This window comes from Trifolium pratense, linkage group LG1, assembly GCF_020283565.1.
Source record: "Trifolium pratense cultivar HEN17-A07 linkage group LG1, ARS_RC_1.1, whole genome shotgun sequence".
NCBI lineage: Eukaryota > Viridiplantae > Streptophyta > Magnoliopsida > Fabales > Fabaceae > Trifolium > Trifolium pratense.
Genome location: NC_060059.1, coordinates 28,533,998 through 28,548,792, shown reverse-complemented (window position 1 = coordinate 28,548,792; position 14,795 = coordinate 28,533,998). Strand labels below are relative to the sequence as shown.

Below are 14,795 nucleotides of genomic sequence, written 5' to 3'. Positions count from 1 at the left end.
TGGCGAAGGTTCTAGCTAATAGGCTGCGTCAAGTGATGGGCAGTGTAATTTCCGAGGCCCAGACTGCTTTTGTGAAGAACAGACAAATCCTTGATGGTATTCTAATTGGAAATGAGATAGTGGATGAGGCGCGTAAGTCTAAAAAGGATCTTATGTTGTTCAAGGTAGATTTTGAGAAAGCGTATGATTCGGTGGACTAGGGGTATCTTGATGACGTTATGGGGAGAATGTCGTTCCCAACTTTGTGGAGGAAGTGGATTAGAGAGTGTGTTTGCACGGCTACAGCTTCTGTGTTAGTTAACGGTAGTCCAACTGATGAATTTCCTCTTAGGTGAGGGCTTCGGCAGGGTGATCCGCTGTCACCTTTCCTTTTTCTTCTGGCGGCTGAGGGTCTTAATGTGCTTATGAAAGCTATGGTAGCGCGTAATTTGTTTACAGGGTACAGTATTGGTGGACAAGAGTCGATTATGGTGTCGCATCTTCAGTTTGCTGATGATACTCTATTGATGGGGGTTAAAAGTTGGGCGAATGTTCGGGCTCTTCGGGCTGTTTTAGTGCTTTTTGAGTCTATGTCGGGCTTGAAGGTGAATTTTAACAAGAGCATGTTGGTTGGCGTTAATATTCCTGGGTCCTGGTTAGATGAAGCTGCGTCTGCTATGTGTTGCAAAGTGGGAAAAATTCCTTTTCTTTACTTGGGTCTCCAGATTGGGGGTGATCCGCGGCGCCTGGTGTTTTGGGAACCGGTGTTGTCTCGCATAAAGAATAGATTGTCTGGGTGGAAAAGTCGCTTCTTGTCGTTTGGTGGTCGCCTGGTTCTGTTAAAGTCTGTTTTGACATCTTTACCTGTTTACGCTCTTTCTTTCTTCAAAGCTTCCTCAGGTATCATTTCCTCTATTGAATCTCTTTTCATTAAATTTTTTTGGGGGGGGGGGTGTGAGGATTCTAGGAAAATCTCTTGGGTTAGCTGGAAATCCATTTGCTTGCGTAAGGAGTTTGGAGGTTTGGGGGTTAGACAGTTGAGGGAGTTCAACTTAGCGTTGTTGGGTAAGTGCTGTTGGAGGTTGTTGGTAGACAGAGAGGGTTTGTGGTATAGAGTATTGGTAGCTCGGTATGGGGTTGAGGGCGGTAGACTTCGGGAGGGTGGTCAGAGAGGTTCGGTGTGGTGGAGGGAGGTAGCGCGTATTAGGGAGGGTGTGGGTGAGTCAGGAGGCAGTTGGTTTGGGGAGCATGTGTCGAGGAGGGTGGGGGACGGTTCTGATACTCTGTTTTGGACCGATCCCTGGGTGGATGGGATCTCGTTGAGGGAGCGGTTTGGACGCCTTTTTGTTTTGGCAGAGACTAAATCTCATACGGTTGCAGAGAGGTTTGTTTTAGGATGGGGGAGAGGTGGAGAGGCGTGGAAGTGGCAGAGGCAGTTGAGGGCGTGGGAGGAGGAGTTGTTAGGGGAGTGTCAGTCTTTACTTCTTGATATTTCTTTGCAGGATCAGACTTCGGATAGATGGCAGTGGTGCCCAGATCCAGAGACAAGTTATACTGTCAGGGGAGCTTATCAGATTCTAACCTCTCAGGCTTCAGTTATTTTGCATGCTGCGGAGAACCTTATATGGCACCCTCAGGTTCCGTTGAAGGTGTCCATTTTTGCTTGGCGTTTATTGCGGGATAGATTGCCCACGAGAGCCAACCTGGTCAATCGTGGTGTTTTGTCCTCTTCAGTTGATACTTGTGTTTTTGGTTGTGGAGTGGCTGAGTCGGCCCATCATTTATTTTTCTCATGTAGCTTCGCTGGATCTCTTTGGGACTTAGTTCGCGAATGGGTTGACATTCCTCCGGTGGTTTCTACTACTTTGCGTGATCATTTTGTCCAGTTTACAGCTTCTGCAGGTGTATCCCGAGCGCGGCGATCCTTTATGCAGCTTCTTTGGCTCGTTTGTGCTTGGGTGATATGGACAGAGAGAAATCATCGTTTATTCAAAGGCTCAATAGACACACCTCATCTTTTATTGGATAAGATCAAGCTTTTCTCTTTTAGGTGGTTGAGGATGACGAGTTTCACGTTAGCTTTAAACTACCATAGCTGGTTATCTAGTCCATTGTTGTGTTTGAGTTTTGTTTGATTTGGGTGTGATTGCATTTCTTTAACTCTATTGTAAACTTGTGTAGTCTACCTCGGTACGCCTTGTGCTGGGGAGGCTGTTTGTGTTAATATATTCCATTTTAGTTTCTTCAAAAAAAAAAAATACTTCTTCAAAAAAACATATGTCATAATAACACATGTTAAGGTAACTTAATACTATAAAATTAGTCTTAAAAGTTGTGCATTTAAGGTTAATTTCAAAGTCAAAATATTGTTTTTTCTTTATATAAAATTCTATTTTTAAGTTCCTTAACATAGTATTTCCTTATGACACATGTTAGCAACACCATAAAATTTAACTCTTTCAGAATGTTCTTACAAGTATGTGAATTTTACGTATTGCATCAATGCTTATATACTTTGTGGAAATTAACAGCATCATGATAAATTATAATATGACAATTTCATCAAGTGGTCCATGGTGGACCAGTCTTGAATAACATTATAATGAATACGAATTTTACAAAATTCACCGTTGGATTGAAAGTTTATATCATATAGATCATCTATAGAAAAATTTAGAAAATTGAAAATCATTTGATATGTTATTGAGGCACATCGAGATTAACAGTTTATTAAATAACGTAAATTTTGATGAGCCTCAATAACATATCAAATGATTTTAAAAAAATTTAAAAAAATTTATGGATGATCTATACGATATAAACTTTCAATCCAACAGTAAATTTCGTAAAATTCATATTCGATAGACCATTTATCCACGGTAGACCACTTGTAAAGATAGTCCACCGTAGCATTAGCCTGTCTTATAATACTCAAAAAGTGTGAAGTTGAAAGAAAATGTACAAAATAAAGTGCATATAAAAGTAAATTGACAGATAAGTAAATGTACATGAAAAGCAAAGTGAAAAAAAAAAAAAAAATTGCTAAAGAGTAAACAAATGACATGCTTAATCAGTTACAGATAATATACGATTGTTTTATATGTTAAGATCTCAATTTGAGGTTATAGCTTATAAGCTCATATGATAAAAAAAGCTCTGTTTGATAACTGTTTTTTACTATAAGCTTATAATTTATTTTACTAGTTATCGCTTATTTTCTAGATGCTATTTCAATTAATTTTTTGAGTTTATAACTTACAGTTTATCATATTTTTCTTCAAATTTTACCCATATGATCCTACATGAAAAAATTAAATATTAATTAACTATATATATATATATATATATGAGTCAGGATCCGTTGACACCAACTAGTTTGACACCAAATGTTACACCTCTCAATAACGTTTTAACCGATATAAATTTTATAAAATCCACCGTTGGATTGAAAGTTTACATCATATAGATCATTTGTGTAAAATTTTAAATAAATCCAAAATCATTTGATATGTTATTGAGATACATCAAAATTAACGGTTTTTGTATTTTTTTAAATGCCGTTAATCTTTATGTGTCTCAATAGCATATCAAATGATTTTGGATTTGTCTGAAATTTTACACAAATGATCTATATGATGTAAACTTTCAATCCAACGGTGGATTTTATAAAATTTATATCGGTTAAAACGTTATTGAGAGGTGTAACATTTGGTGTCAAACTAGTTGGTGTCAACGGATCCTGACTCTATATATATATATATATATATAAAAGATGAGACAAGTACAATGAGTACTGTATCCGAGAATTACAAGTGGTACTAAACCCAAAAAACAAAAAATAATGCTGGAGAACGCTTATAGGCATACGAAAAATACCTAAGACCTCAAACACTAGTATGCTAAGAATCTATCTAACCAAACATATATTCCAATGGATATTTTACCCATTCATATTCACAACAACTATGAAGAAGCACGAACATCGGACACGACACAGATACTGACACGTCGACACTGATAAAAATTTGAAAAAATGACATAATTTAGTGTAATCATAAGTGTCAGTGTCGGACACGGACACAGACACAGACACGTGTCCTACACGGACACGCCTAATCTGAGGAGTGTCGGTGCTTTCTAGGATGTATACTTCTAGCAAGAAACCACCTCAAAGACACATGTTTAATTATCTCTACCAATTCTTGCACGGATACTTCCTTTCCCTAAAAAATACAAGCATTCCTAGCTTTCCATAAGGATCAAGCCACCGCTTGCCAATTCATGCGCAAATCTTTCCTTCGAATCTTGCAAATGTTGAAAGGAAAACCAAAAGAATTGAAAGAGGAGCATAAATCCGATGGACGAACCGATATAAGCTATAAACTAGCTTATCTGCTATAAACTAACTTATCAATCATCCGCTATTTGTTACCAAACAGAGCTTAATGTGACTTCTAAAATAAATGCATTAAATAGTCTGTAATGTAATGCCCTTGAACCTTGTCAAGGGAGACATCCGTCTATTTTATAAGAAATCTTAGAAGGTTGGAATCACTTTTTATCCTTTGGTTCTTTGGTTATATCAAAAAAAGGTAATCGGATTCGTCATTTGATTTGGCTGGCCACTACATGGCGCTTATGGAAGCTTAGAAATAATGTTGTTTTTAATGGAGCCTTACCGGATGTTTCCAAACTTGTAGATGATATTAAAACTTTTTCTTGGTTTTAGTTTATGGGTCGTTTTGGCCGTAAGTCCTCTTTCTCTTTTTCTGAATGGTGTTTAGATCCTATTGTATGTCTTCAAAGCATACTATAATTTGCTTTATATTGTGAGGGATTGAGTACCCCTTTATACTCCTTTATAATATATTGTTTGCTTATAAAAAAAAATAAAATCTTAGAGGTGGTCATGTCTACTATAAATTTAAAGCGGGTGTTTATGTTGTTTAATGAGATCTTAGGGGGCAAGTTATAATGTTATTATATATATATATATATATATATATATATATATATATATATATATATATATATATATATATATATATATATATAAGCTTGTATACACAAGCAAACCATAAACCCTAATTTGTTTTCCCTGTTTTCCCTCCATTTTATCTTGCAATTTTTATTAAAAAATAATACAATTTTATCTTGACTAGGATTCGAACCCGCAACCCTTCAGTGCAAGACAATATTTCCAATGACTATGGCAAGTATACCAATTATGATTAAAATTATGTGCAATAATTGATAAGCACCACCAATTTTAAAAGTATATCATATCAAAATTATTGTTAATTGCTCTTTTTCTCAAAAGTTGTGGAAGCGGATTTTTAAATGGATGAATGTGGATTTCATCTCTTTTGATGACGGGTGGAAACATTTTTCCTCTTTTGGAGCTTTATTGAAAATTAAGAAATATGAAAAAGCTCGTCACGTTATTTGGTTGGCCACCACTTGGTGTATATGGCGTGCGCGTAACAATGTGGTTTTTAGAGGAGAAGCTATCAATTGGAAAGCCTTAGAAGACAAGATTATTTATATTTCATGGTTTTGGTTTATAGGTAAAATAGCTAGTAAGTCTTCTTGTGTTTTTTCAGATTGGTGTAAGGATCCCTTAAAACGTATTATTAGTATGTAATGGTTGTTATAAGAATTGTAAGGGTTGGGTACCCCTTGTACTCTTTATAATTCAATTTTTGCTTATAAAAAAAAATTGTTAACTATATTATTCATCACGAAATATTTTTATGTCTTTCCTGATCAATGATTTTTTTCTACCGGATCATAAATTTAGAGAATAGTTATCATTTGAGATTTGAAAAGTTATTATCACGTGTGATTTAGAAAGTTACATATATATATATATATATATATATATATATATATATATATATATATATATATATATATATATATATATATATATATATATATATATATATATACACTATAACACCATCAATAATATTGAAATTTATTAAAGGAATACAATATTTCAACCACTAAGACAAATGAATCAATTGTGATTAAAATTATGTACACAAAGTGTTAAGCACCATCAATTTTCAAAGGAAAAATTTCATACCACAATTAAGCACCATATTATGATACTTTTTTTTTTTTTTTGAAAATATTAGATTTTTCTTCATCATTTTCTATATCCAATCAAAATAATAAATTTTTTCTCTTTTCGTTCATGCAATTGCTTTCCTACCAAACGAAAAAAATTTATTACTTTCTTTCACTTCCAAAACAAGTGATTATTACTTTCTTTCACTTCCAAAAAAAATTTATTACTTTCTTTCACTTATTTTTCTCTCATGCAACGCTCCAATGTAGACATCTAGCTCAATTATTATAATTTAGTTATTAGGATACATTGTTTTTTTTTTTTTGAATATATTAGGATACTTTTTTTTTAACGAATATTAGGATACATTGTTAAATCTGACTCACGTTATGAATCAATTAAATTACTTACGGAATTAATTTACATCCATATTGAGGAATCAATTATCATCAATCAAATATTAAAGATTTCATAGGACAATTAAGCACCACCAATTTTCATTACAAAGTTTATACAATTAAAAACTGATAATTAGAAATCTAGCAAATCATCAAATCATACATTTTTTTTTTGTGTTTTAGGGGGGTGTATTGGATTGGGATTTCACAAGACTATTTTGACAAAAAAAATCTTGAAAATTTTAAGGGGGGTGTATTGGATTGAGATTTCATGAGATTTTAAAAGACTTTTTTATGAAAAAAAAATCTTGAGGTATTCAATCAAGACTTTTACAAAAGTTAAATAAATTTTGTGGTATTCAATTAAGACAAACAAGATTTTTTTTTCAGGGCAACAAAATCCGTTGGCATTCAATTGAGATTTGTTACTATTTTCAAAATGTCTATTGGTATTCAAAAGTCTACCGATTTTGATGGATTCTTTTTGGGAATGGATTTTGAGAGACTTTTTAGTTGAAAATACACTTGATAGACTTTTTCAACAATCTCACCAAAAGCCTTGAGACTTTTTTGAACTCTCCAAGACTTTTTTCTTTCATCATCACTGTATCAAACTTCTTCTTCTTCTTTTTCTTTATTACTTTCGTAGTTCATCGTCACTGTACCCGATTTTTGCTTCTTCTTTTCTTTGTTCACTTTTTCAACAATCTCACCAAAAGCCTTGAGAATTTTTCAAACTCTCCAAGACTTTTTACTTTCATCATCATTATACCAATTTTTTTTCTTCTTCTTTACTTATCAAATATGTTTTTTATTGCAAAAAATATTTTAACAAATTTTACATCTTTTTTACAAACTTTTGATTCATTACAACTTTTTACAACAAACGAATTTTTTTCGTCACATTTGTAACGACCCAAATTTATTATTCACTATGTAAGTGTTTAATTATTTGGTGACATGATTTTAAGTAAGATAGTAACTTTAAGTTATTTATCGAGAGCTTTAGTTAACGCGCGAGTTAGTGAGGGTTAACGCGAGTTGAGCCAAGTTATTGGGCTTGAGGCCATTGGGCCTTGTGAGTTAGAGGGGGGGCGCTATTTAGCCCATGTAGTGAGAGAAAGTCTCACTTTTTGTTGTTCTTGGAGAAGTAGAGAGAAAGGAGAGCAAGAGGAGAGCTAGGGCAAAGGCTTGAAGGAGAGATTCGAGGAGCAATCGTCAAGCTTTCGTCGGATTAAGGTATGAGAGTAGGTTTCATAATCGTGGGTGACTCGAGGAAGGGGAGAATGTCGATTTCTCCTCACCCGAACTTCCTCCACCCCATTTTCGTTTTAGTTTTGAATGGATTTTTCTTAATGGAAATCGATTCTAAGGTTCATAACATGTTTAACATGCTCTTATCATGATGTATGAACGAATCTAATGGATAAAAACGGGATTTATAGAGGATTAAACTCAAGAACATTGTGTTCTTGAGTGTTTTAAGTAAAAGTGGTAAATCTTTACTTTTTCGTAGTAAAAATGGTAGATCGGTGAAATGAACCGTCCTTTTGTGTTTAGATATGTTTGTTGCACTTGAATATAAACTTATTTGGGGTTTATAACATGAAAAATGGGATTTTTGGGTGAATTTGGGTGAAAAACGCAAGGTTTGAGCATTCCTGACTAGTGTGGTTCGCCACTGCTCGCCACGAGCAGGTGTTCCACCGGTGTGGTTCGCCAGAGCTCGCCAACAGGTTCGCCACTGCTCGCTACTGTTCGCTCAGCGAACAGCGCTGTGACAACAACATTTTTGTTAATTGTTTAAGTGTAATTTGGCACTTGTAACATATGATTAGAGTATTCTAACATACAATTAGGTGTTTATAACTATGATTAATTGTACTGTGATGATAATTGTTGATGAATTGTTGATTGCATGTGTGGAATATAATTGTTGTTGATTGTGTTGATGATGTTTGTTTAAATGTCAAAGAAGTATATTAAGGTGTTAATCAACTTAATAAAGAAGGATATTATAGTATGTTATTCTAATAAAGAAGTATATCGAATTATGTTATTCGATAAAGACGTATATTAAGGTATAGTGTTATCTTAATAAAGACGAAATGTCGGATAGTGTTCCACATTATAAATGACGAGCAAAATGCTAATTGTGTGAGTGTGAATTCATGAATTACATACATGCATTCATGAATTGTTGATGTATATTGGATATTCCAATAAAGAAGGATATCAGATTATATTTATCCGATAAAGACGAATATTAGAGGTGGGATACTCTAATAAAGACGATGGTACCACATGCATTAGATATATCTAGGGGACATATTATGAAGATTGTGGCATTAGATTGCATTAGGATATGTGTACATTATTTGATATTTGATATGTGACACATATGTTTGCATTTATGTGATAATTGTTATGTGACACATATTTTCCTAAGTGTGCTTATTGTTATTCGATGAAGTGATGTTTGATTATAATGATCTAGAACTTATAATTGAATGATAGATGATGATGTATATGTATAATGTATGATTATGCATGTTTTATGAAGAAGTGTTTAAGTACCGTTTTACTTACACTTATATTTTGATTATGTGATCTAACTCTCATGTTTTGTGTTATGTGCTGGACCGTTGGGGGTCCAGATTCACAGGTTTTGTGACTATCGATGTCGAGTCGTCGGTGAAGCTCCGCTCTGATTGTGACACGGGAAAGGGGTGTACTTAGGGTATAGAGTCTTTATGACATTCTTGTATTCATTTGTAAAATTGTATCTTTCAATAAAGAGGATTATTTTGTATAAACAAACATTTTTACTAATTAACTACATAAGTATTATTTTGGTTGAAGAGTGTAATGCTCGAACCATGACTTTTATAATAACAAACTTTGATTTTCCGCCACGTATTTTGAAAAAGATTTATCATGGTAGAATTTTATTAAATAATGGGTTTGGGTGTTACAACATTCATCTTCCTTTGTTTCCCATCAATGGTGGTGGTGATGACTTTTTTATTGGTGATTAGAAACATATACGTTAAAAAAAAGTAAGGTTTTTTTTTTTTTTTTTAATATTTGGATTCCCAAAAAAAATATAATTTATTTTATTAAAATTTATTGATTCTTTTAAAATTTTCCAAATATACGAAAGTTTCCTAATATATAAAGTATTATGAAATCTTGATTGTAAAAAGTCTTTTGAAAAAAATCTCTCAAAATCCATTCAAATCATGTGTTAAAAATCTTGATTGTAAAAAAGTCTTGTAAAAAAGTTTTTAAAATCTCACAAAATCAATATAGTCCAACAAAATCTCATAAAATCATCAAGACTTTTTTTTTGCCAAAATTGTCTAATAAAATCTCAATCCAATACATAAGACTTTGTGAGATTGTATTGATTTTGTAAGATTTTAAATGACTTTTTTAAAAGACTTTTTACAATCAAGATTCTTAACACAAGAATATGTGAGATTTGATATCACACACTTTTGAGATTTCAAAGATAGACTTTAAAGATTTAAATTCCTCAATAAATCCAATACAAATTTCTTCTAAAAAAATAATGAATCAATCAATGAAAATGAATCATTCCTTAAAAATATCAATCATCAATCAATAAATATCAAATTAAACCAATAAATCAATCTTATTTTTTTTAAACTAATTATAAAATATTAAAAAACTATGAATGGTTGCAGAATCATGTTTTTTGTTGTAACAAGTTGCAGAAATTTTTTCAAAGTTGCATATATTATATATATAATGATTGAAATAAGGATCATGTTGCAGAATATGTATTTGGCGTATACGAAGGATCATTCTGCAATCATATATGCTTTTTTTGGTGTATAGATGTATATGATCAACGATTTCAAACTGAAATTGTATATGATAGTCATTCAATAAGACAATTGAAAAGTACAGGAGGTTGTAAAAAATAGAACGTGAACACCAATTTTGCCGGCTGAAAAAAGTCTTTGGAAGAAAAGAAAAGTCTTGAGGGTTGGAGTGAGATTGTTATATGACAAAGGTATTTATATTTTCAACAAAAAAGTCTCTCAAAATTCATTCCACAAAAGAATCCATCAAAATCAGTATACTTTTGAATACCTAGAGACATTTTTAAAGTCATACGAAATTTCAATCGAATGCCCACTGATTTTGTTGCCTTGAAAAAAAAATCTTAATTGTCTTAATTGAATACCACAAGATTTGTTTATATTTTATAAAAGTCTTGATTGAATACCACAAGATTCTTTTTCTATAAAAAAGTCTTTTAAAATCTTTTGAAATCTCAATTGAATACACCCCCCTTATTTTACGAAAAAAACTTACATTTTCTTATCCTGAATCATTTGGTTGGCTAAGATTAAAAAAATCATAAATAGATTAAAAAAAGAAGGCATGTGATTGACAAACAAAAGAAAGAGCTTTGTCATTTTCTTTATAGTTATGGCGGTACAGAGAAGACATTTATCTGTAGGGCCATGTAAGCCGCATTACGGTCAAAATGTGAGATAGTTTTAACAGTTGCCTCAAGTGGGATCGCTGCATTGCTTATACCTGGAGGTACAACAACACATTCAAGGTTTTGTATTCCTCTAAATGTTGACGAGTTTTCAACATGTACCATAGTTCCCAAAAGCCCTTTGGCGCTATTAATACAAAAAGCAAAGCTCATTATATGGGATGAAGCACCAATGATGCACAAATACTGCTTCGAAGCCGTTGATCGAACTTTAAAAGATATTCTCAAGTCTGTTGATAAAAAAAAATAAACACATTCCCTTCGGTGGAAAAGTTGTTGTTTTTGGCGGAGATTTCAGACAAATTCTACCAGTAATATCCAAATGTACAAGGCCATAAGTTTTTCATGCTACTATTAATTATTCGGTTCTTTGGAATTTTTGTGAAGTTTTAACATTGAGTAAAAACATGAGGCTTCCCGGTGGTGCTTCGAGTTCAGACGTTGAACAGAGAAAATTGTTTTCTGAATGGGTTTTGGGTGTTGGCGATGGAGAAATTGGAGATGGCAACGACGGTGATTTAGAACTTGACATTCCATCAGATTTACTGATTCCAAATTCAGGTGATCCTCTTGCTTCTATCGTTGAAAGCACATATCCACAACTTTTACAAAACATGAACGATATAATGTATTTTCAAAGTAGAGCTATACTAGCTCCTAAAAATTCCATAGTCGACACAATAAATAATTATATGTTGGATTTAATTTCGGATGAAGAAAAAACATATTTGAGTTATGATACTCCACTCACACATAATGTAGATGGTCAAATAGTAGATGATGTTCATACTCCCTAATTTTTGAAAATAATTTCTATGTCAGGACTACCAAATCACAACAAGTTGAGACTTAAAGTTGGAGTTCCAGTTATGCTATTAAGGAATTTGAATAAAAAATTAGAATTATGCAATGGAACAAGACTTATATATTATTACGAGATTGAGAAAACGTGTTCTTGAATGAAAAATTATTTCAGGAAGTAATATTGGTGATCAGGTTTTCATACCTAGATTTTCTCTAACACAATCTGACGTAAGAATTCATTTTAAATTTCAACGGAGACAATTTCCTTTAATGATTTCTTTTGCGATGACTATTAATTAGAGTCTGGGACAATCTTTAAAGCATGTTGGGATATATCTTCCGTCGTCAGTGATTTCACATTGTCAGTTTATGTTGCGATTTCAAGAGTTATTTCTAGAGAAGGATTAAAAATATTGATCATCGACGATGACAGTGAAAATACGAATAAGACTTCCAATGTAGTCTATAAGGAAGTCATCCGTAATATACCATAATTTTTTTTTGTATGAATATTTATCCAAATTTATTGTTGAATTATCGTTTAATGTTACTCAAATTTTTTCATATACCTTTCATGATTGCAATTATCATATTTTATTTTATCATTACATCTTACGGCTAATTTGACCCGTGCACCGCATGGGTCGATGTTCTAGTATATATATATATATATATATATATATATAGAGTCAGGATCCGTTGACACAAACTAGTTTGACACCAAATGTTACACCTCTCAATAACGTTTTAACCGATATAAATTTTATAAAATCCACCGTTGGATTGAAAGTTTACATCATATAGATCATTTGCGTAAAATTTCAGACAAATCCAAAATCATTTGATATGCTATTGAGACACATAAAGATTAACGACATTTAAAAAAATACAAAAACCGTTAATTTTGATGTATCTCAATAACATATCAAATGATTTTGGATTTATTTGAAATTTTACACAAATGATCTATATGATGTAAACTTTCAATCCAACGGTGGATTTTATAAAATTTATATCGGTTAAAACGTTATTGAGAGGTGTAACATTTGGTGTCAAACTAGTTGGTGTCAACGGATCCTGACTCATATATATATATATATATATATATATATATATATATATATATATATATATATATAGAGGAGGGTTATATTGACTCCAAGAGTAACTCTTTTGAGTTACTCCACATCCTAACCCTTTATTTTGTTTTAATCTAATGGACCAATATTAATCATCATTACTAATCATGTGACCTCATGTTTCTTAACTATTCTCACAATATTTATGGATTCCTTTAATTACTCTATATTTACATTTCCTTTTATTCTATCAAAAGTATTATTTATTTAATTTTTAAAGTCACTAGGTTTGGTCTATTGATGATGTATTTGGGTAGTACGTTATAGGTCCTGGGTTCGATCCACGTTCATCATAAACCAAAAAAAAAGTCTTTTTTTTTCGAAAAAAATAAATCATTATTTTCTTTTCCATTGATTATCATAAAATCATTCACCATTTCTTCTTATTTATCAACCAAAAAAACCAAAAGAAATTCATGATTGCCATACGTCCTGGTGTAAGATCAAAGTAATTTTTTTTTATGCAAGAGATCAAGATCAAAGTAAATTGGAAGAGGAAAATATCCGATTTATAAAAAAAAAAAAATAAGAAGAAAAAAATGTGGGAAAAAACAGCACCATTTCTTTCTATTTTTGTTTTTACCAATAATTAATTTTGGATTCTTGCATTAATATTTTAGGAAAAAATGAATATACATAAAGTAATAAATGGAAACCATAAATTGAAATAAATAAAATGGAATCCATAAATATTGTGAGAATAGTTAAGAAACATGAGGTCACATAATTATTAATGATGATTAATATTGGTCCATTAGATTAAAACAAAATAAAGGGTTAGGATGTGGAGTAACTCTTTTAAGTTACTCTTGGAGTCAATATAACCCTCCTCATATATATATATATATATATATATATATATATATATATATATATATATATATATATATATATATATATATATATATATAAAGTAGTAGTGCTTCCGGCTAAACCTAATTTAACCCTAATAATTCATATCAAAATGTTAAAAATAAATTCATTAGGATTCGAACCCATGACCTTTTAGTTATATTTCTTAATAAACTTACCACTAAGCCATTTCATTTATGTTATAGATGAAGTTTCACGTGTTTTCTGTTTTCATTCACAATATGGATCATCAAAATAGAGAAACTCAACTTGCGCTACGTTGTTTAAAAGGTTTTTATTGCTTTCATCTCTATTTTATATGTTCTAACTAATAATTCTCGCCCCGTTTTATATTATTGATGATTTTTTTTTTGTTATTAAACACATAGCACCATTGGATCCAAATCCAATAACTGACTTAAAAAAGTACGTTAATCATTGTTGGATCAAATATCAAACTTATTATGTTGAATTTCATCCTGATGAAGTAAGTATTTCTATCATATCATATGTTCGTATGTGTTGCAATAAGTCAATTAACATTGACAAAAATTTAACAATTTTATTGTTTTTATTTTAGGGCTCCGTCATGTTGCCAAAAATATTTTCATCAGATTTTGGTGAGGCTGTGAATGATTATGCTACACTAATTGATCCAAAAGGAAATCAATTTGATGTTTTAGTTGACAAAATTAATGGTAATGTATATTTAACACATGGATGACATGCGTTGCGTGATTTGTATAATATCCAGTTTGGTGTTTGGGTAACTTTGTTATACATTGGGATGAGTCAGTTTGGATTGATTATGAAGGACATATTTGATTATCTTATTCATCCAACTAAGTTCACTCCTCCTTCATCATATTTTCCTGATCATCTGCCAGAAACAACTGACCACCTATTGGTGAGAAAGTTTTTATTCCTAGAGTATCATTGACTCCTTTAGATAAAAGAATATCTTTTAAGTTTAAACATCGACAGTTTCCAATGGTTGTTTCATTTGC

General features: G+C 31.7%; 1 protein-coding gene across 1 annotated transcript; it reads left to right on the top strand.

Moving 5' to 3' along the window:
• Positions 1-413: 413 nt before the first annotated feature.
• LOC123891740 lies at positions 414-2,074 on the top strand. Its single transcript, XM_045941641.1, has 3 exons — positions 414-812; positions 1,482-1,925; positions 2,030-2,074. The coding sequence occupies exons 1-3, from the start codon at positions 414-416 to the stop codon at positions 2,072-2,074; spliced, it is 888 nt and encodes a 295-aa protein (XP_045797597.1).
• The last annotated feature ends 12,721 nt before the right edge of the window (positions 2,075-14,795 follow it).